Raw genomic sequence first — 23,666 nt, 5'->3', positions numbered from 1 at the left:
TACATACCTAGAAACAAAATTCTCAGGAACAAGGTCTTGCTGGAGTACTACATAAAGGTAGAGCGATGGTAAGTGAAAACCCAATCTAAGGGTAGGGCTGCATGGATATGCTCAATTCTTCTTTCACTTCCTCTGAGGTGACGTATCACCTGAAAGCTACAATCATCCAAAAGGTTTTTGTATTCCTTTCAAGAACCAACAAAGAAAGCGGGGTCCCGCTTTCCCACCTGGACCATTGCATGTAATCAAAAGTACCAAGAGGTTTGCAAGTATGCTGTCGTTCCACATGATAGGCTGCCTATCAAATTCTTTAAGAGAAAGCAGAATTCTCTAAAGATCAATTCTGAAGCTGCCCTAGGCTTTCAGGATGGCAGCCATAAGAGGCGAGGAAGGAATTGTAAGATGCACTGAGGTGAAGATCCAGTTAGTGCTATCCATCCAATCCCCACCCGAGAAGGGAGAGCAGGACTGTAGGGAACGAATGAAGAAATCTTTCCTTTTTTTTCTACAGAATGGACTTATATAAAGTACGAAAGAAACTCGAAGAGCAAAGCTCATGGCAGAAATACATCTTGCAAAGGATGAGAAGTCAAATACCCCAAGAGGGCAGAAAATGTGCTCGTGCAAGAGAGCGGGCTGAAAGTGCCACTCAACTCTGTGGAGGACTTTGAGAAAAACGGGGAGCCACTCCACTCCCTAAGAAAAACAATCCTCATCGTAGAGGCCTCCCAGGAAGACCCCTGCATGCGTCAAGGTGTATACAATATCTGTCCAAATATTGGCTAGTCATCCAAACAGGCCTGCAAGGAGAGTTGCGAATATCATCTAGAAAGCATGACTGAACTAGATGATGTCGAACTGTAAAGGCCGAAGAAGAGTTATGCCTCTCCTAAAATAACGGAGGTCCAAAAGAGAGAGCCTAGCTAGTGAGTCCCAGGTCATGAAGAAGGCAGAAGGAACAAAAGTGCTCTTAGCAATCCCCTTCTGGATGGTCCTCGCTTGTCTGCAGTCCCATAAACCATGCTGAATACACTCGCCAACAGAGAGGCAACGAGGGCAAGTAGAGGACCTCCACTAGTTCATTGCAATCCCTCCATGCATAGAAAGCCAAAAGAAAAGAATGATTTTTATATTTTTGGTTGGGGATTTTCCCAAGCCCAAGCCTGGCCATAAACTCTGCCAGACCGTCGTCTTCCTGCCCCTTTACTTTTCACCACTTGACCATGAACATACAGCGTGCTGCAGCCTTCTGTACAGCCACCTGCAGGCATGGCATAGCAGGCACCACATGTCTTAGCATGATTCTGGTCATCTCGCACGGCCTTCTCATTCCAGAGAGTCCACACAGACTGTCAGAGGCATCCCGGGTGTGTTCCAGGCCCTACCAAGGCTGAACATTTTCTAGACCATGCCATGTGCCATCACACCTGTTCCAGGCAGTTTCCCATGCGCTGCTGCATCTCCAAATCTGTTGCAGATCTATATGCCCAAGCAGCCAGGTATATGTTCAGAATGTGCTGCCCATGTGGCAGCCCTATTTCTTGTTTGTACTTTGTGAGCTTATTGCCCACATGGCATCCCATGTGCTGTCCATGTGGCAGCCTAGCTTTGTCAGTTCCTAACCTACCCTGGTCTTCATATGGGGGCTCACAATTGGGGAGGCGACCATCTAATTTCCAACACCCCCTTTCACCGACACGTTGTGGGCCAATTCTGACTTGTCGAGGTAGATACTCCATCAGCTTCCCTGACAAAGCCCTATGGATCAACTCGGAGTTGGTGTCGTCTTTTGGTCTTTCAACCCATGGCTCAGGTCCATCTCTCCACAAAAGAACCATCCCGGTACTCAAGTCCACTCCATGTGGAATTCCAAAATACCTAGACCATGAGCTCCCAATGAACTCTCGAACAAGTACCTCACTGATTTCAAAACACTCTGACCTGCTGTAAGTGTCCGTGTCTCCACCGCTGAGGTTTCAACAAGTCCACCATCTTCACCATCTGATACCCCCTACTTCCAAGCCTCCAAGAAAGCACCAAGACTTTCCCCTTTGGCTTCTACGAAGGCATACACCTTCCAATCTCTCATCACCTTAGAAATGCAAAGCATCGAATCTGCCCAAAAGGGCTGTACAGGGCCTGGGCCAGTATCTAAATGCCATGTGGCCAGGCAAGTCAGGTTGGGCTGGTCAAAGCCAGCCCACCCTTTGAGTCGGGTTGGAGGAGATCAGGGTCGACCCCATGGACTGAGGGGTCGGCCTGTTTGGTCGGCAATTTTTAAGGAGGCTTTTGGCGCGTATGAAAGGGTAGATCCATTTTGGGAGCAGATTGGAGCAGCAGACAGCCAGCTAAGGACCTTCAGGAGCAAAGAAGGTGGCTGACTGCAGCAGACAAAGAGCTCACAGAGTTGTCACCCTTGGCTTTCTATTAGGGCAGCAAGGAAGATGGATCAAAAGGGGAGATTGCGCCTCACCATTGGTTGCATTTCGCAGCAGGTCAAGCACTACCTTACTTGTGGCTATCTGGGAGGATCAACTGGAGATGCGTTTGTGGGGCATGATGATGAGGGCCGAGGGCCACATAAGCTCACAGGGAGCATGCAGGCCAAGTGTTTTGGAAGTGCCATAAAAGAGGTGGAACAGTGTTTTGTGTCTTTAGGAGTCCACATCTAGCCATCACTCTTCTAGTAGAGGGTGGCACACTGAACATATCTATTTTGGATTGTGTTTATCTCGGATGGAAATATATATTTGCTGTTCTACATTTCTCTTGTGCATTGTCCTCTTAGTTGCTGCACATGTATCTAAACACAAGAAGTTTCGGATTCCTGGTAAACCATTGTGTGAGTTCCTGGGCCACATAACTTCCCTTTCAGATTAGGCTTCGCTGCGCATTGTTTTTCGCTCTAACAGATATGCACAGAAAGAAGGCATTAACTATGATGAGACTCTTGTGCTTGCAGCCAAATTTAATACTACCAGATTGATAGTAGCTTTTGCCACTCATTGTGGCTGGCCTTTTTATTAGATGGATGTCAAAACCGGTTATCTGAAAGAGATTGTCTAGCTGGATCCTGGACCAACCATGTGGGCTTGAGGTTAAGGGCAAGGGGAAAAAGATCTACAAACTATGGAAAGCTTTGTATGGTTTGAACCAAGCACCTCATGCTTGGTATTCAAAATTTGTTGAACATTTCCATGAAAAGGGCTTCAATAAGAGTACGTCGTATCATTCTCTATATATTCTAGTCTTATGAAGGTGTATACATATTATCATTCTCTATGTGCATGATCCTGTTTTTATGGCAATGATAACACTCATAGAGCAGGTCAAAACAACACAATGCAAAGAATTTGAAATGACATGTTTGGGGCGTCCAAATTACTTCTTGGGCATAGAAGTATAGCAACACGGAAATGGCGTTTTCGTAAGTCAAACAAAAATATGCTAAAAGCTTGCTGAGCAGACTCGGGTTTCTCTATGTATTGTCCTCCAGAGGTCTTTTTGAACTTCTGTATAAGCGAATGCTTTGCAGAATCTCCTCTCTCTTGCTGAGGTTTACAGAGAAGTCTCGAAGGCTCAGATACTCAGGCTCAGCTGTGTGTGCACAACTGGCTAGAATAATAAAGTTTGTTGCAAGAATCAATGGGGTGCAGGAAGCACAATTGAGCTTGGAGCTGCATCTTGCTCCCCATCACCCCTTGTCCCTCCTGCTGTGCCCTCCCCCTCCCTCACTGCTGCCCTCGCCCCCTGCTGGCCCCACCAAGACAGGAGTGTTCAGAGAGGTTGAATGCCTAGATTGGTGGGGTTATAGCTGAAGCACATGTTCACATAGGACAGCCATATGTAGTCCTAACAAAAGGCCGCCATGGGGCAGCATTCAGGCTACAGGATAGAAGCATATGAGGTTGAGATTGTCACCTCCAATGCCTTCCCTCAATCATGAAGCCCTATGAATGTCATATTGATCTATGATTTTCTGAATAGCTTTGTAGCATTGCAACAAGATTAGTGTAAATATCATACTCTGCTTGATTAGGTGCGAATTCAGTTGAAGCTTCAAGGTGAGTTTTTGTGTATCCTACTCTCTTGAGTTGTTTCATGCCAGTAGGTTTCTGCATGCATTATTTTCACCATAGTTTGTAAGGTTGGCTTTCTGACCTGGGGCTTTGCAGATCCTCAAAAAGGCCAAGTGGTTTTGATATGGCTCCTCCAACGGCGACAATTCCTGGTGCCACATTGCCAGGTATTCACCAGATTAGAAAATTGAGTTTGTGAACCCTTCTTATGTAGGTATCACAGTTTGACCTGGCAGCTAGTTGAGTAAATTGAGATGATAGGGTTTTCAAAGATGATTTTGCTGATTGCTTTTTTGAGCTTAAAGAACGGGCACTGAGGAAGATCATTTGTTGCTTTGCTTGTGGTTGTCTGGTTGTTTTTTCGTCTCTTGTGGTTGTTGCTTGTTTTGTAAGTGCGGAAGGCATGACGAGCCATCTGGCCTTTTCTGCCACTACACCGGTGTTCCTACCATGATTCATGTTGCAACGAGGATTAAAAGCAACACATGTCAGTTTATCCTTAATCATATATACTCTGCAACTTCTTCTTCCTTCCTCCTTTTCTTTTTCTTTATTAACATCTCAAGAGATTCCAAATTGTAATCATCAATGCATCAGACAAAATAGAAGGCAAATTTAGAATCTCATATCATTGTAGTACAGTTATACAACTTAAGTCTTTCAGTTTCCACCAGGAATAGAACAGGAAAAGCACAGCTATCTGGTCTAAACTTAAACACAGATTGAGGGCTTCTGCCATGCTCTTCCCCTTATCAGAAGCAGTGCAAATGCGAATCTAACTGTAGGTTTTTTCTTAAAAGTGTGAGCTGATAATGTTGATTGTCAAGTGCAGGACAACTAGCAGGTCTTCCTCAGGCAATTCCTGGAGTCTTTCCAGGGATGCTTCCATTTGCTGGGGCCCAGGTATACTCTCCTAAATAGATGTGTGGACATATGCCTTTGTAGTCTCAGGTCTGTTTAACTTTTGGGAGGTTGACGATCTTGCTGGTAGTTCTGATGAACTTAGCGGTCTTTGTTATTACGGGCCACATGTTTGGCCTTCTTATGAGTTTTGAATCTCTGGGTTGTTTAGTAGTCTTACTTCCAGATTCCAGGGTTATGATTTACTGGGGAGATTGCGAGTCTTGTTCTTATATGATTTTTAGGACTTGTGTCTCTTCAATGTTAACAGACTGTGGTAGGTGCATTAAAACATACAAAAACCTTTAGCATCGAGTACTAAAGGGATTTCATGAAATTCTGATTCTTATTGTCTCTTCAGTTTGGAGGAATTGCAGCCATGTCAATGCAATCCATGACACAACAGGTAGGTACCTACCATTGGATTTGTGAATTTTGGTAATTAGTCTTCCCTCTTTATTGATGCAGTGTAGAACTTTGCTCACTTTCTGATTGTGCTTGATATGACACTACTTGACACAGGCAACAAGGCACGCGCGGAGGGTTTATGTTGGTGGATTACCACCATTGGCAAACGAGCAAGTACGTACAAGTTTATCTCTTTAATATACCATAAAATTCTGCATGATTGTCTGACTTGCCCAAGTGCACATCTGTACACGTTTCGACCTCACCTCACGTAAACAAATAACTTCCTCTGGCCAATTTGAATATTCCTTAAGTCGAAAGATAACTCCAGATGCCTGCCCCCTTCCCCCCCTTTTTTTGGAGCTGTTTTGAGCACTATCAACTTAATGTATACTTGCCACACGTAAACCATGCATTGGATAACGCCTCCACCAGCCAATCACGAGCGTTCCAATTACATGGGCCGATCATAACGCTAGGACACCCTAGAACCTAAGACGCTCAGAGCAGCTGCTATTATAAACTACTACAGACCAGAGAGAGAACCTCTCGACCGACTTTCATAAGAGTAGCTCACACAAGCTCTTGGGACCTGGACAAAAGGAGGGAACTCTTCGCTGTCACATAGATTTGTAGGTGCCGTGCACCGCCTCTGGCACAATCCATGCATCACCTTGCCTCGAGAACAGCCACATGTAAGCCATGCATTGGATAACGCCTCCACCAGCCAATCATGATCGTTCCAATACATGGGCCGATCATAACACTTCTAACTATCACTCCTCCTATTGTAGGATCGATAAGCGAGAGAGCGAGTACAAGGTACAAGAATCAATGGATTTCAGCCGTCACGTCAACTAGTGTATTAAGAAAAGAAAAGTACATAGTACTTGTACCTAGACCCTAGGACTAAGTGTCCTAGGTGCCACATAGGACTATAGCCACCTATGAATGTACAAGGTATGTCAGATCATGCAACAAAGGGAACCAAGTGTAAAGCCTGTTGGAAGACTTCGAACTTGGGACGAGGAAGCGCCTTTGTAAACATATCTGCTATGTTGTCCTCTGTGGGAAGATAGGACAACTCTATGTTTCCTGTTGACAACCGCTCTCGAACATAATGATAGTGAACTTCAATATGCTTGGTACGCGCATGAAACACTGGGTTACGTGCAATGGCCAAAGTACTCTCGCTGTCAGTGTAGACCATAGTGGAGGATGTCTGGCGAATACCAAGAGGATGTCTGGCGAATACCAAGATCTGTAAGTAACTGTCGAAGCCAGACACACTCTACTGTAGCGGTGAAGGCTGCCCTGTACTCAGCCTCACAGCTAGATGTGGCAACTGTTGGTTGCTTCTTGCTAAGCCAAGAGTTACATGAATTGCCAAGCAAAGAACAATTGTCGGCATGTGACGCTCTGGTGTCGGAACAACCTGCCCAGTCACTATCCATGTAAGCATGCATGGTAAGTGAACCCTGATTGCCATAGAAGAGAGCTAAATTTTGAGTGCCTCTGAGATATTTGAAAACTCTCTTCACTGCTTGCCAATGTTGTGAACTGGGCATGCGCATGAATCTGCTGAGCTGAGATACTGCATACATACTGTAAGTCAGGTCTGGTGTGACATAAGTAAATGAGACATCCAATAGCCTGTTGGGAAAGAGTGATATCACATGGTGGGCTCCCATCATGAGCTGAAAATTCGAAGCCAGGGTCCACTGGAGTAGAGATTGGCTTGCAATCCTCGAACTGAAAACGATCAAGGAGCTGTCCAATATACTTGGACTGTGACATCATGATACCCCCTCAACATGAGCAAACTGAATGCCCAAATGACATTTCAAAAACCTGCTGCAAATCAGCCTTGAAAGCTGCAATATGCTGAGTATCTGGGCTCGTGATGAGAATATCATCCACATATAAAATCAGCACTGAAAAATCAGATCCACTCCCACGGACATAAAGAGTGGGTTCTGTGGGGCTATTCTGAAAACCAAGAGATAGTAAGTGTGCATGAATTTTGGCATACCATGCCTTGGGTGCTTGCTTCAAACCATAAAGAGCTTTTCTAAGCTGGCATACCTTGTTTTCAGAATTAACAACCTTAAAGTTCTTCCCAAAGCAAATGCACACATGCATTGTGCCCTTAAGATATCTCATGATACCGTTCAGGGCTTCCCAATGCTTCTTGCCAGGTGTTGCCATGTATCTACTGACAACTCCCACTGCAAAGGCAATATCTGGACGTGTAGCCACCATTGCATACATGAGACTACCAACTGCGGATGCATAAGGAATCTTGGCCATTTCAGCCCTCTCATCATTTGACTGTGGGCTGTCTTTCTGACTGAGTTTCACATATGGAGGCAATGGAGTACCAAGAATTTTTCCTCCCTCCATATTGAAACGTTGCAAAACCTTGCCAAGGTATTCCTTCTGAGACAAATAGAGCAATTTCTGATTTCTGTCTCGTATGATGCGCAGCCCTAAAATGTGATTTGCATCACCAAGATCCTTCATATCAAATGTCTTATGCAGTCCCCTTCAATGCATCGATCTCATACCGAGATTTGCTTGCAATAAGCATGTCATCAACATAAATGATGAGCAAAATAAGACTACCATCCTTTGCTTTCTTGGTATAGAGACAGTGATCAACATCACTTCTCCTAAACCCCTAAGATTGCATGAAAGTATGGAATTTGAAGTACCACTCCCTTGGAGCCTACTTCAACCCATATAAGCTCTTTTTCAGCTTGCATACCAACTTTTCTTTGCCTTCACTGACAAACCCTTCTGGCTGTACCATATAAATCTCCTCATGAAGATCACCATGGAGAAATGCAGTCTTGACATCCATCTGACACAAGTCCATATCCTCATGTGTAACCAATGCCAAAACAGCCCTCAATGTTGTCATTTTTACCACAAGAGAAAAAATTTCATCAAAGTCAATGCCCTTCTGTTGCTTGAACCCTTTGGCAACCAATCTTGCCTTGTATTTGTTCTCAGCATTAGGAGTGATCTTGATCTTATAAACCCATTTGCATGGTAAGGCATTCTTTCCAGTTGGTAGTTTCACCAAATCCCATGTTTTATTTTTGATAAGAGAATCCATTGCTGAATGCATGGCCTTCTCCCACTTTCTCTTATCATGCCTTCTCATTGCTTCCTGATAGCATGAAGGCTCACCACAATCTGTCAGCACGACAAAATCAGCCACGTAGTTCTGTCCTGGAACAAACCTATCAGGAGGTTTGGAGACTCTGGTGGATCTTCTTACCCAATTATCTTGATTGGCTGGCTGTTCAGCCTGCATATCAGCCATATTATGTGGCTGTACCACCTCCTCTGGCTGTCCTACATCACCCAAATGTGGCTCTATTTGTGGCATATCAAAGGCAATTTGATTGGGCTGATTCTCAGCCTCTATTCCCTGCGCATTAGGGACATTTGCAGCAGCACCTTGCTGCATATTATTGGGCATATTTTGCTGTCTATTCACAATGATTTCTTCAAAGACAACCTTCCTATTTTTTGATTTTTGAGTGGGCTGCCTGTGCATGCTTTCCTCATGAAAAATCACATCATTGCTGCGTATAATCTTCCTTCCAACGGGATCCCACAATCTATACCCCATTTCACCACTGTCACCATATCCAATAAAGATGCATCTATTTGACTTTGGTTGGAGTTTGTTGCGCGCAGATCTGACCAAATGTGATCCAAATGAAGTCGCCCTGCTGTAGGAGGTGTAGCAATACCAAAAGCTCCAACTGGAAAGTGTCCTTGACCACTTTCTCACTGTATTTCGCTTGCTACAGCCCAAAAACCAGTCAAAAATGCTGAAAAACAGCAAGTACACTCACCCAAAAGATGTCTCCAGCTAGGAGCACGAGAATAGAAGTGATTCCCATGATGAAACTCCACGAAACAGCTGGGGGCAGCGAGGGAGAGTGGCTGGACTGCGTGGGCAGCAAGAACAAGTGAGTTCTTGCGATGGAAAGGTCACACAGTGCGAGGGGAGGCTAGGGAACCAGGAGAAGCTGGTGGGTAGGGAGGCTCTGATACCAATTGATGGGAGCAAGGAGCGGAAGCAAGAGGGAGATGGAGAAAGGTGAGAGAGCAAAAAGAGAGAACACACGTTTTGTGGGAAGCAAAAGTCTTCGATGTGACTTCCCTTATTGCCTTTTATACAAAGAATAGATAAGGTGATGATGTGGCATTATAAGTACCACTTATACAAGGGATAGCACATTATGCCTTTATCCCCAACAGTCTGTTGACAACTCTTTCTTCAATCACTGCATCATGAATAGTGGGATCATTTTGTGCTCCAAGAGAAACCTGCAAATCAACATGGGGTACTGGCTGATCATTGCTTGTTGGAGGGCGTGCAGGAGGCTCATTTTGTTGGTCAAAGTCCTCTTCTGAGGAAGGCAGAGGTAACCAAGAGTCAAAGGCATCAAACATGTCAACCTCTGGCTTAGCTTTGCAGTCCACAAGAGGAGAAGCCGAATGTTCAGCAAAGATTACATTTCTACTGACAATAATCTTCCCAGTATTTGGTTAGTATAACCTATACTCTTTGCTCTCCTGGCTGTAACCAATAAATATGCATTTGATTGCCTTGTCATCAAGCTTATGTCTCAGTTGACATGGTACATGAACATATGCAAGAGACCCTGGTACATGAACATATGCAAGAGACCCAAAAACTCTCATGTGTGAAAGTGAAGGCTTCCTGCCTTTCCATGCTTCATAAGGTGTAACAGTCTTCAATGCCTTTGTAGGTGATCTATTCAGCACATAGTTGGCACACATCACTGCATCAAACCAAAATTTATTGGGCAAGGACTTGGCCTTAAGCATGCATCTGGCCATCTCCATAGTGGACCTGTTCTTCCTTTTAGGAACAGGATTATGCTGAGGAGTGTAAGGAGTAGTGCATGAGTGAACAGTGCCCCGTGAAGACAAAAATGAAACTCCTTTGACATATACTCCCCCCCCCTATCTGTGTTGAGGGTGACAAGCTTGCATCTGGATACCATATTCAGCCACCTCTGAAAGCATGAGAACACTTCAGATTTAGCTTTTAAAGCATATACCCAGCAATATCTTGTGAAGTCATCAATGAGAGTCATGAAATATTTGTACCCCCCAATGACATTTGTCCTCATTGGGCCACAGACATCACTGTGTACTAGCTGCAATTTCCTTTGTGAGAGTTTTGGACAATTCTTTTGGAAAGGAAACCAATGCAACCCTACACACATGTTTGGAAACTGTGTGAGTTTGAGGTACATCATTTGCCATGTCCTGTGAATGTAGCTTGGCAAGAGCTCTATAATTGAGATGACCCATTCTTTCATGCCAAAGATGAGTTTCAGCAAGTTGTGAATCTGAAATAGCAAATGCTTCAATATAGAGTGCAGCTGAGTGATCATCAAGGTGATAAAGCGCCTTTTTCAAAGTGCCAGTGAGAACTATGGCATTGTCATCACGAAGATCATATACTAGGCATCTGTATCCATCAAAGATCACTCTGAAACTTGAAGTGGCAATTACTGAAATTGAAATCAAGTTGACTTCAATTCCAGGCACAAAAAGAACATTTGTCAAAGTGACAGGATGGCTTGAAATGGACTTGAGCTGCAGATCTCCAATTCCTTTTACAGCATTTGAAGCATTATTAGCACATGTGACAGTTCCCCCACGAGGTGCATTAGCTAAGGAATGAAACAACTGTCTGCAAGATGTGACGTGCTTGGAAGCACCACTATCAAAATACCAAGACTGAGCATCTTAGCAGTAAAGAGTGCATCAACTTTGGAGGGATCAAATGAGCAATGGACAGCCCATGCCAATCATCCTGGAGAGCATGTGCATGTGAAGCATCTGCTGGCTCGTGGGATTCAATTGCATGTGAGGCATTAACTGTCAATCCTGCTTTCTTTTTCTCCGAAGCAATGCGCTTCTTGCATTCTGAAATGTCATGTCCAGGCTTGCGACAATAGTTGCATCTTTGCTTCTTTGACTTATCTGCTGTATTTTTAGATGCATTGGAGGAATTGCCACTACTATGTGCACATTTAGGCTTGCCCATAGGCTTGGAAGCCTTGCCTCTTCCTGTCTGCTGTGAAGCAAATGCATGATCAGGAATAATAGCTTGTCTATTAGCTCGACTTTGCTCTTCATGCAAAAGCAATGTGACTAGCTGATCAAAAGAGTAGTGGTCTGGATTACCCATGGCCACTAATCGAAGGGTTGTAGCAAACCCTTGATATGTATCTGGTAGTCCATTCAATGTGGTACTGACAAGCCGAGAATTTGGCACCACCTCATCAATATTGGCAAGTTGTTCCATGAGGTCCTTGACCTTTGTCAGGTATGCATCCATAGAGTCACCTTCATTCATACCGACTTCCTGCAATTGCCTTCTTAAATATGCAACACGTGCCTCATTGCGAATTTGATAAAGAGAAGCCAATTTGTCCCAAGCATCCTTTGCTGTCCTACAAGACCGGATGTGTGGAATAATGATTCTCTTGCATGATAAAGCAATACAGGAATGTGCATTTGCATCTCTTGCATCCCATCTTGATTGTTCTTGAGTTGGGGGAGCAGCAACAGGGGTGCTAGAAGATAAGGCATCAGGAGGAGTACCCTCTGCAGAGGGACCAGCAGTAGAGGCAACCACTGTAGCATTGATTGGCCTCAGATCAACCCCAGAAACAATATTCCAAAAATGCCTTGCAACAAGAATATGTTTAATGAGATAAGACCACATCGGATAGTTGGTCCCATCCAACTTATCATCTTCACGAAGAATGCCAAATAAGTCGTGATTATTCCCAGCCATTGTAAATAGTACTGATAGAAATGCACTGACAAAGTGGCCAAAGTATAGCCTCAAGGCTTTAAACTGCAAAAATATGATTTACTGTCCCAAACACCTATGAGCTAACAGGCTGAAATGGGCCTCAAGGCGATACGGTGCCTTTTCTTGTTCAGATGATGAAATAGAAAGAGCAAATAGACTGAAAATATGTGCAGCAAGGTATAGAAACAGGGTTACCAGCTGAAATTGAGCTCCCAACACAAAAGCCCCAAATTTTGTTGACCTGAGTGATGATGCGGGACAATGTGACAGTCTTGAACCTGAAATTGACTGAAAACTTCAATTTTTGGAATGATTTCAGTTGTCAACCTTGTCCAAAGTGTTGTATTGACAGGTTGAAGGTCCAGATGTCAAAAGCCCTAAATTTTTCTGTTTGAAATTAGGGTTTGACAGTGAAAACTGTCAAAAGAAGTGCAAAAGACGGCTGGAGCGTAGCTGGAACTGCCCTCAGGCACCTCAAAATAAGTGCGTGGCTGCAGGTGTCTCTTGTGGAGGTCTCTGAATAGGTCGCGATAGCAGGACGCCCCTTGCAAATGACTCTGGAGAGGTCACGTGAGCTGGGCGCTTGGATCTGCAGTACAAAAGTGGCGATAGATGGCCACGGGTACTGTAGAAGACCTCGAAAATGCTGCAGCTGGGGCCTAGAAGCAGTTGCCTCAGCTTGGAAACAGCACTGAGGCACTTTGTGGCGACGAAAAGACTTTGGAAGCTTTGGACAGCAGCTAGAGAGCCTCGAACAGGCTGGAGCAGTGACGACCAGCAGAGGAGCAGACTTCCAATGAGCAATGGAGGGCTCAAGGGGCTGAGGAGAGCTGGAAGACAAGTGTAGACCTTGGCTCTGATACCACTGTAGGATCGATAAATGAGAGAGCGAGTACAAGGTACAAGAATCGATGGATTTCAGTGTTACATCAACTAGTGTATTAAGAAAAGAAAAGTACATAGTACTTGTACCTAGACCCTAGGACTAAGTGTCCTAGGTGTCACATAGGACTAAGTGTCCTACGTGGCATAAAAGGCACAAAAAACACTAAGTGCCTATAACTATGCCTACAAGGCACATACTAGGGCCCATAGGGCATCACTAGAACAGGGAGAAGATGGCCTACACCAATGTAATCGAACCAAGTACCCTCTGCCAACTGACAGGTCTAAGCTCATGCCAATCCTTCGAGATTTAAGGTTCATGAAGGACCTCTGCCAATTATCCCCCCATGAGAGGATTTCTGCCAACATAGAGGATCATACAAGGACACATTCTCTGTGAAACAAATATAATAAAAGAATAAGTTTGCTTGCTACATAGTTATTTTCATCTTAATCTGAAGATGTGTGTGTTATTGATTGCAATGGTGATTGTTTGTCTTCTTGAAGTTTTAGTTATTTTCATCTTAATCTGAAGATGTGTGTGTTATTGATTGCAATGGTGATTGTTTGTCTTCTTGAATTTTATCTGATCTTCTATGGAGGCTTGGAGTTTTTCGTTTCTGAAATCACTATGTTTGTTGTTTAGACAATAGCCACTTTCTTCAGCCAAGTCATGGCAGCAATAGGTGGCAACACGGCAGGGCCAGGTTGAGTTTTCTTCAACTCATAAAGTTTCACTACTTTTTCTTGGGGGCTTGGGGACCGTCTCACATAAATGCACTGGATATATGCGTTGCTATCTCCAACTTATGTCAGACTCCATCTTCTTCTGCTTAGGTGATGCTGTGGTAAATGTGTATATCAATCATGAAAAGAAGTTTGCTTTTGTGGAGATGCGGACTGTCGAAGAAGCAAGCAATGCCATGGCCCTTGATGGCATTATTTTTGAGGTAACATGCAATTTGAACTTTACAACAGGCATTCTTAGTATATTTTGTTTTTTTCATGCCATTTTTTCCCTTGTGACAGGGTGTTTCAGTGAGAGTCCGGCGGCCAACTGATTACAATCCTTCTGTAGCTGCGACTCTTGGTCCAAGTCAACCAAGCCCTCATCTCAATCTTGCTGCCGTGGGGCTCACGCCTGGGTGATTATTGTCTTATTAAACTTTAAATTCAGTCATTTTGCTATGTGCAAGTAATTTTTGTGCCTTTTGTTGCCTTTTCATTTTCATTTTGTTTATTGTTTGTCTCTGCCAGTGCGATTGGAAGTGCTGATGGACCTGACAGAGTTTTTGTTGGAGGTCTTCCATATTATCTTACGGAAGTGCAGATCAAAGAATTGTTAGAATCCTTTGGGTATGCCTAATATACCATGGCTGGATTGTTTAAATAGAGTTAAGAGTCCAATGTTGAAGGCCTGTCTATACGTCTTTGTATATATATGCACATCCTTTTCCTGCACATTCTGAACTGTTTCTATGGTATTTGGAAAAGATGAGGTTTTATCAGACTTTAGAACAACAAAGATTCTAAATTTGTATGATTGGATATATTCTAGTCTTACAAAGGTATAATTTATCAGACTTTGAGTGTCACATATTAACGTATACATACGCATGCCCGTATATATGTATATATATATATAGACATATATATAGACACGTATACACACAGGCACACCTGCACGCACGCATATTAAAGATAGTATTGGAAATTCGATTCATCTTTATTGGGATTCCCAAAATAATCTACTTTTCCTTGCTTTATTTGTTAGATGCTAACCTTATCGGCTCAAGCCAGTGCGGCAAACCTGGTACAGACATGTCAGAAACAGCCCAGGCCTCAACTTCCTTGTGTTAGAGAATGAAATCCCAACAGAGGGTATCCTGCAGCAGCGGAAGATTGATAGATGAGCCCTGGAATTACGCGTGGAAGTGTTTCACTATAGAATCAAACTTCATAACATGTGTGTAATTAACAAACAGCAGAAGATCCCTTCCACCTTGCTGTCCGGAAAGTCTTGATAGGGAGTTTTCCTTCAGAAATGAAGGGAGAAACGAGTTCATCCAAGAGCAAGGCGCTGAGTTTACGCCTTCAACTCAAAATCCCATACACTTGAATTATAATCCAAGTGCAAGAGGGAGAGAGGAGTTTCCCGTTGATAAGCTTGTTTCTCAGCTTAGCCATATGATTGAACAGTCCATTATGACAAAATTAGGAACTAAGAGAGTGCTGAATTTTGGGGATGACAATTTAAGTACCCCCTTAAAGAGAGCTAAATTCCAACCCCGAGAAAGAAAGAAAGAAAGAAAGTTTATTAAAGTCTTCGGGAGACCGTGAAGGTCTATGAGACTAAAGATAACTGATACAATGAGCATAACGGTGGTGGTCTCAAAACGGGCCAACCAACCATTTCTACAAAAAAAGAGGTTATGAAGGACTATGTGTCTAGTCCTGATACAAAAAATATGTGTCTACCTCCAGATGATACAAAGAAGAAGAAGGGGGGGGCACAAAAAAGTGGGGCAGAGGGGGGAGATACAGTATACATGTGCAGGTGGTGATTGTCAGAGACCAATCATAGAGGGGCCGTCAAATGGAAAGTCGGAAAAAACCTTGCGATAGATGATTGGCCTCTGACGTCACGCGGCCTAGTCGAGCTCGGTCCTCGGGGGCGGCGGGTGGCCCTGTGGATGAGGGCAACGGTAACCCCAGTGGGGCGGGCCGAGAGCAGAGACGAGATGTCATGGACCTGGATGTGTGAATCTGTCCGCTGACGCAGCTGTCGTGACTCTGGCTCTCGCTCACGTCCGCGTCGTCGGCTAGACTGAGAAGAGGTATCCTGTGGCTGAAAGAAGTCAGTGATAGGCCGTTGGATATCCTCACGCTGTGTGTGCTGCTTGTGTCGCCGTGCTCGAAGAGAAGTATCTCGGTGGCGGGTCATCTCATGTAAGAAAGCGGTAAGGCACCGCTGATCCGGGAATTGTAGCATGTGTGAGAGGGAGCCGAATCCGTTGCGGAAGAGGCAGTGGTATCGGCCTCGAATGGCATAATAGATAGGACATCTGAAAGCAAAATGCTCCTCCGACTCGATCTCCTGTAAGTCGCAAAGTGGGCAAAGGCGGTCCTCTCGTGGGATACCCTCTGCGCGTCCACTCTCGATCGGTAATCGGTGTGACGAGACCCTAAACTGACCGAGGGAGATCCGGAGCGCATGTGGTAGATGAAGTTGGGTGTAACCCGGAGGTGTGATGAAGCCCTCCTGTGAGATCTGGAGGCAGTGTCGGCGGTAGAAGTCGAGCTTCACAGGAAGCTCGGAGTGAAGAAACCATGTCCGCCAGGTGTGGAGCTGGAGCAGATCCGCCCGAATGAGCCGGTTGACCTCCTGGTCAGTGGGGGAGAGAGGAGATGGTGGAGCGTCGAGGCTGTACTGAAAAGGAGGCAACCTGTCTAAGTCGAGGCCCAGTCGGGTGAAATAACTGGAAAGACGACTATACTAGCATCGCTGGTCCCCATCAACGGATGAGGCCATAGAGGAGGATAGGGCTAACCAAGGTAGGCGGAGGCGACCGTCAGCGGAGGAGCCAAAATCCCTGACTCTGTGGAGGTAGGTGATAGCCTGAAAAGCCGCATCAAGCTGTAGGGGTGAGGCGCCGAACTCTGCTAGAATGATCTGGTGTGGTACCGATGGTTTGCTACGGATCATCCGAGCAAACATCAGTATCTGCAGGCGCTCAACTCGAGCCCACTCTGTGTCTGAAAGGTCGACTCCCCACCAAGGGCTACCATACATGCCTGCTGGGCGGACCAAAGAATAAAAAATGAGAGACTTGGTCCGCGGGTCCCGGAAGTGGGAGTGGTAGCACTGTCGCTCCAGCCTGGCAAGAGCGGCGTATCCCCGGCTGATCCTGGCCTGCATGGCCGGGCGCATCGTGAAGATCGGGCCTGAGAAGACAACGCCCAAGTATGTGTAGGAGTCAACTATCTCAATAGGGTCGCCGGCGAAGAGGAACTGCTCTCGGTGCATAGCGGGTCTGGAAGTGTTGAAGATCATCACCTTGGTTTTCATAAGGTTGACCTTCAAGTCATGTGTATCACAGAAGGCCTGAAGTCCATCCAAGTGTCGCTGAAGACCAGTAGCAGAAGAGGATAGTAGTACTACATCGTCTGCGTATAGGAGAATCTGGATGGCAGTCCCCGCAAGAGAGCAGCCTGCACCTCCGAGTGTCCTGATGGTGGTCTCGAGCTCGTCGATGTAGAGGCCAAATAGAGTCGGTGACAAGGGACATCCTTGTTTGACTCCGATAGTGCTCGTGATCTCTGGGGTCCAGCTGGTGCCAATCCTGACCTGCCCCGTCACCCGCTCATAGAGAGCTACTACTGTCCAGATAATCGCCGAGTCGTAGCCTAACTCCTGCAGACGTCTGATGAGTCGGGCGCGGGGAACGGTGTCGAATGCCTTGCGGAAATCCACAAAGCAACAATATACTCTCTGTCTCCTGTGTCTGGCCTCCTCAATGATTCCTCTAAGTGTAAAAATGTGATCGTAAGTCGAGTGATCCATCTTGAAGCCGGCCTGTCCGGATGCCCTGAGCCCCTGTATCTCTGCGCGAGCACTGACCTCGCCATCTAACACTGATGCATAGATCTTGGACATAACATGTCCAACCATGATGGTCTTGTAATTCCCTGGATCCATGGGATCTCCTGCTTTGTGGATGGGTGTGATAGTGTTCAGGGTCCAGGCTCTGGGGAACCCGTGACAGACAGCTTCATTGAACAGCGTTGCCAGGATGGGGGCTAGAGTTTTGATGCCGTAGGCAACAAACTCTGTGCATAGGCCCTCATGATCCTTAGCTCGACCATTATGAAGCTTATGTGCTGCGTGGGTGACTCCCTGGGTTGTGAAGAGGATACAAGAAACGGGGCGGGGGGTGGCTGAGAGGTCGGGGGGGGCTGATCAGGGATATCATAGAGTGTGCGTGCGTAGGTGTGCTAGAGGAAAGTGTCCGTGAGGGAGGAGGGGGATCAGCGTTCTAGGAATTTCCTCCGAAAATCCTTGGAGTTGCTACTAAACAGAATGTTCAGTAGCGTATCCTCATTCTGGCGCAGGAAGGCTAGCTTCTTGCGACGGACTAGTCGACGATAATCCCTGGTGAGACATGGGTTGGCCCTAGCATTTCGCTGGGTTGTGAGTCGGAGTGTGCGGCGTAATGCTTTGCACTCGTCAGCATACCATCTGTTGCAAGGGGTAGAGTCAGCGGGTGGAGGGCGGGTGGACCGGGCAGTGGAAGGAAAGATGTGGCGGGCTGCATTGTGAAGGGAGTGGGTGATAAGGGTGGCTCGGTGATCTAGAGAGGGTATGGTGCCTATGTGTCTGAGGAGGGAGGCTAGGTGGGTTGAGTAATCAGGTGAGAGGTTATGATCGAAGTGTATATCATGATAGGTAGTATAGTGCGGGGTGTGGCTGGGAGGGGCTCGGGACGCAAGTATATGAAAGAAAAGGTAAGTGTGATCGGCTCCTGGGGGTAAGGGTGCAGTGCGGAAGTCAGTGATCTGTGGGGCTAAAGCAGGAGATCCCAGAATATAGTCGACGACACTGGCTCCTCCGCCATGTGGGAAACATGTGAAACCAGAGGAGGCAGGCCACCGATCTAGTCCATTGTAGATGACCAGATCATGTATACGTCCAAGGTCCAAAAGAGCCTGCCCATACCCAGTAACGGGAGCGCGACTGTCAGCCGAGGAGCGAGGGAAGCCCGAGTCCTCTGTGTCCATCTCAGGTAATAGGACCGGATCTGAGTGGAAATCCAGGAGTGATGTCTGACGTGCACCTGTCCTTGCGTTGAAATCCCCAACTAGGAGGACCTCTCCGCGTCTGGAGAACTCCACAATGTCTGAGTAGAGATCTAGATAGGGGGATACCCCAGTGTCCTCGCGAAGCATCCGTGCGAAATGTGACGTCTCAGGAGGAAAATAGCAGACTGCAATAAAGAGGTCGCGTGTGGAGGGGCGTCGGAATCGGAGCCATAGGTAACGTGCATGGGCATCCCGTCTAACCACGGATGTCAAGCTCGTGAGCGCTGAGCGAAGGAGTACTGCAACTCCGCCTGACCCTCGGACCCCCCCAGTATATCTGGTCTCCTCACGGAATACTGACTCCCAGGTATAGCCACTGACCAAGGGGAGAGGGCGCTCGGGGCTCTCATGTGTCTCTGTATAGAAAGCGATGTCGCGTCCAGTGTATGACTCTGAGAAGTTCCCAGGTTCAGACCAGAGGGTACCATTACAGTTCCATACGGTGCATGCCAAGGGTACTGTGTGCTGAGTCTGAGTCTCATAGACCATGTTTTCCCATTTTGGGGGGGGGAGTCTGCTACCATGTCTGGAGTACCTGGTGGGGCTCGGCGGCGGGGGCCAACTAACAAGCGGCCATCTCGGACGACAGCCCACTTCCCCTCCTGACGGGCTACATCTCGCTGCTGAAGCATGGTGCGCCGCTCTTCCACCTGCATAGGTGTGAGATCCTCATCCATGAAGATAGTAGGGTGGTCCCGTAGTGTAGCACGCTGCCTGAGTGCTGCAAGTCGAGCCTGAGTATCCTTGAATCGGATGATGAGTGGTTGTGGGCGCGTGGGATCCCGTCCTGTGCGCCATGCATGCTCGATCCCATGCTCGACGAGGCCGAGGGTAGAGGTCACAAAAGCAGTCGCGTCCGCTAAGAGGGTGAGTGAATCTGCGCGGGGGATACCTCGTACTCGGATGTTGAGAGCCTTACTGGCCCTCTGTTCCCGCTCGGCGATGGTGGCTGAGACTGCTGCTTTGGGTGCCCGTCTCGCAACGTCCACCCATCTGGTAGTCTCCGCAATAGCAGTCTGGATAGTAGCGATCCGCTCCTCTACCTCTGGTGTAGTGCGCGGGGCCGCTGTGACTGTAGCAGTGAGAGAGAGAACCTTCTGACGGAGGTGAGTGATCTCCTGGCGCATGCTCTGAATAAGCTGGTCTTGTGCTACGGTGTGATCCCGTAGTCGATGTAGCTCCGCAAAGATGTAATCTATCGTCTCAGGTGGGACCCGGGGGGGTGCGAATTGGGACATGGCGTATGGCTGTGGAGGCGTGGGCGATAGGCTAGCTGTATATGGCAGAGGAGTGGAGAAAGGCTGCTGGGTGAGGGGAAGGGGGGACATAAGAGTGGTGGAGACAGAAGGAAGCTGTGTGGGGGGTGAGGGACTGTGACCCTCTCCTGTGGGGGGCAGGCTGAGTGGTACAGTGGTGGGGGGAAAGTGATTGGAGTAGAGATGATGGCTATGGGAGAAAGAACTGCATTGGTGTCCATTGCACCCGATGTTTTCAAGGCTGGTTGGCTGTCAATTGCTAATCCACTCCTGGAGATGCGCTTTGTGATCTCTCCCACGATTGGCTTCGGAGACTGTTTGGGTTTGTGGGCCATTGTAGGACTTGTTCAACTTGTTCAAGTGCACGATTTCCAGGGGAGGCAGATCTTGTGCAGCATTGCTGTAGGGGTGCGCAGGCCTGCGCAAGGCCAGTGGCAAGCCAAGGCTTGCAGCAGACAAGGGCCCTCAGACCACGGGAAGGCTGCGGGAGGGTGTGGGGCAGAGGCTACGGGAGGGGGGGGGTGGTGCAGAGGCTGTGGGAGGGGGGGGAGTAGAGTGGAGCTACGGGAGGAGGGGGCAGAGCGGAGCTACGGGAGGGGGGCAGAGTAGAGCTACACGAGAGGGGGGGGGGACTGAGCGACGAGGGAGGGGGCGAGCGACGAGGGAGGGGGAGGCGGAGCGACGAGGGGGAGGGGGCTGAGCGGCGAGGGCAGCGAGAGGGGCAGCGGGGGGGGCGTCGAGGGCAGCGGGGGGGGCGAGAGGGGTAGCGGGGGGGGTGTCGAGGGCAGCGCGGGGGGCAGCGGGGGGGCGTTGAGGGGCAGCGAGAGGGCAGCGGGGAGGGCGTCAGCGGGGGGAGAGGGCAGCGGGGAGGGCGTCAGCGGGGCAGCGGGGGGGGCGTCAGCGGGGCAACGGGGAGGGCGTCTGCAGGCGTCAGCGGGGGGCGTCGAGGGGCAGCGAGAGGGCAGCGGGGGGGGCGTCGAGGGCAGCAGAGGGAGAGGGCAGCGGGGAGGGCGTCGGCGGGGGGAGAGGGCGGCGGGGAGGGCGTCAGCGGGGCGAGAGAGAGAGAGAAAGAGAGAGAAAGGAGTTTCCAAAGTATCATGGAGCAAGAGAGGCGGATAAAATCCTCAATTGGATTCGCCATCTTGAGCTATATTTTGCCCATCAAGATAAGACCGACCATGAGAAGCTTGCTCTTGCCACATTGCATCTACAAAAGGATGCTTTAATGTGGTGGTCCTTATCACAAACGGGAAAAGAGCCTATTTTCAATGGTCCAAATTTGTAGAGCAGATTAAGGCCACTTTCATGCCTCTGAGGCATGAAGAAGAATTGACCTTCCGCTGGGAAAGGTTGAGGCAATTCGAAAACGAGAGTAACGTTGAATTTACAGCTGGGTTCTGGAAACTCTCTTTAGAGTTACCTGAGAAGAGTGAGGATGATAAAAGGAAGAAGTATTTAGCAGCCCTAACCCCGAAAGTGAGGTATGAGGTTGAAATGTTCAACCCAACCACCTTGAAAGACCTCACTAAATTGGCTGAGATTGCTGAGAGGAAATTGAATCCTCGTAAACCCTTCAACAAAGGAAAGGAGAAAGCCATTGTACAAAATGTTAACAGATCACGTCTTGGATGGATACCATTTTCTTCCGTGACTGATGATGAAAAGAAAAAGCTAATTAAGGAGGGTAAATGTTTCGGATGTAAGAAACACAAGCCAGGGCATCCATGGCATAAATGTCCTACTCTATTAGCCAAAATTGCCAAAACCAATTCTGTAAAAGGGAAAGGCAAAGCATCCAAGCAGGAGGGTGAGGCTTCTACCGCCTCATCCCAAGACTCTACGGTGAACATAGAACCAAGAGTAAATGCTATCCATTCAGCCAACACTGGTGTATGGATGTGTGAACTGAATAGAGAGTAGACATATTCATTGTGGAGTATAGACGGAGAAAAATTGGTGTAGAGCGTCTGATAGAATGAACAGGACTGAAATAGAAGAGTTGAAAAAAGAGATTGAAGGTCTATAGTTTCTATAGACTTAGTAGTTCTCCATCGCAAAATCATCTATAGCCAAAGTCTATCTAGTTCAATAACACATTTGGGTGAGAGAATCGTTTTAATATTAACCGGTTTGTTGAGTAGATAGGTCAATATACTGCGGGTATTGGAATGCGTAATAAATTTGCAATTAGTTCACAATCTTGGCTGATAGATATTCCATATTGGTTTTGGCCCACTCAAAGGGTTCTTGGTACATCCAGATCAGTGACGGGTGGCCATTTTCTTTCGTGAGGCCCAGAGACAAAGAGATCAGCTCAAACACGCACGCACATGAGGGACTGGCTGGTCCGAGTCAGTGCACGATTGTGGAATTTTCTTCGGTGGTCCGAGCCAGGGATAATATGCAAGAGAGAGTTAGAGGACACGTCTTGCCAGATCCAGTGGACAGTCATTTGAGGGCCGCAGACATTCCTGTCTCTTTGACTTGGTCAGAGAGACCATTGGAGTGATGATAGCACTTGTCAGACAGTGGGCCACTTCACAAAGACTAGAGAGGAGGAGAGATGGACCAAGATAGTGAGAGGGGGACAGTAGTGGAAGAGAGAGCAAGGGAGTGAGAGTGAGAGAGAGAGTGACACTCTAGTGCGGGTGTGAAGAATGATGAGCCACACCACAAACTCACTTATGTTTTATTAGGATTAGGTTTACCCTATGACTGTCTTAAGACAGTCATAGGTGTCCTATCTTTTAATGAAGGGTTGGCAATGTGCCTTTACCCCAACAACCTCCCACCTAAAGGCCAATGTGCCTAAAGGGGAGAAAAGAATAAAAAATTACAGCAATGTACAGTTACTGTATACAAGACCATAAAGTAAGAATGGTCTCATCCTAATCCCATGATGTGGCGGCAATGTGCAAACCGCTCTGTAGGCAAGCTCTTAGTGAGCAAATCTGCAGGATTATCATCAGTATGCACTTTCACAAGCTCAAGTCGCTTGTCTTCCAGTACCTCCCTGATGAAATGATATTTCACTTCTATGTGCTTGGTCTTCTGATGAAAGACCGGATTCTTTGCCAACATGATAGCACTCTGACTATCACAATGCAAAACTGGCATATCTCCTGTAATGCCCAAATCTCCCACCAGCCGAGTAAGCCATATTGCTTCCTTGCAAGCCTCAGTGGCTGCAACATATTCAGCTTCTGTGGTTGACAGTGCAACGCATTTCTGCAACCGAGACACCCATGATATAGCACCTCCTGCAAATGTGAAAATATAACCGGTAGTAGACTTCCGGTTATCCGCATTCCCTGCATAGTCTGAATCTGTAAAACCATGCACCAATGCATCCTGCCTACCATAGCATATGCACAAGTCTTTGGTACCTTTGAG

General features: G+C 47.1%; 1 protein-coding gene across 3 annotated transcripts in view; it reads left to right on the top strand.

Moving 5' to 3' along the window:
• Positions 1-23,666, top strand: part of LOC147900481 (splicing factor U2af large subunit B-like) — a 76,364-nt gene that overhangs the window by 43,488 nt on the left and 9,210 nt on the right. For all 3 annotated transcript variants that reach the window (XR_015541270.1, XM_087376528.1, XM_087376527.1), the window contains exons 4-11: positions 4,176-4,246; positions 4,912-4,982; positions 5,341-5,385; positions 5,502-5,561; positions 13,805-13,865; positions 13,996-14,108; positions 14,188-14,303; positions 14,416-14,514. Coding sequence is in view for 2 of the 3 variants with exons in the window: in XM_087376528.1 (XP_087232654.1) it covers positions 4,176-4,246; positions 4,912-4,982; positions 5,341-5,385; positions 5,502-5,561; positions 13,805-13,865; positions 13,996-14,108; positions 14,188-14,303; positions 14,416-14,514 (636 nt within the window). In the remaining variant the exon portion in view is untranslated. The remainder of the gene's footprint in view (positions 1-4,175; positions 4,247-4,911; positions 4,983-5,340; positions 5,386-5,501; positions 5,562-13,804; positions 13,866-13,995; positions 14,109-14,187; positions 14,304-14,415; positions 14,515-23,666) is intronic.

Source organism: Dipteris shenzhenensis, chromosome 7 (assembly GCF_047967505.1).
Source record: "Dipteris shenzhenensis isolate YYH24624 ecotype China chromosome 7, Dip_SZ_1.0, whole genome shotgun sequence".
NCBI classification, from domain to species: Eukaryota; Viridiplantae; Streptophyta; class Polypodiopsida; order Gleicheniales; family Dipteridaceae; genus Dipteris; species Dipteris shenzhenensis.
Note: the sequence above shows the minus strand (reverse complement) of the source record. Positions and strands in the feature narration are given on the sequence as shown.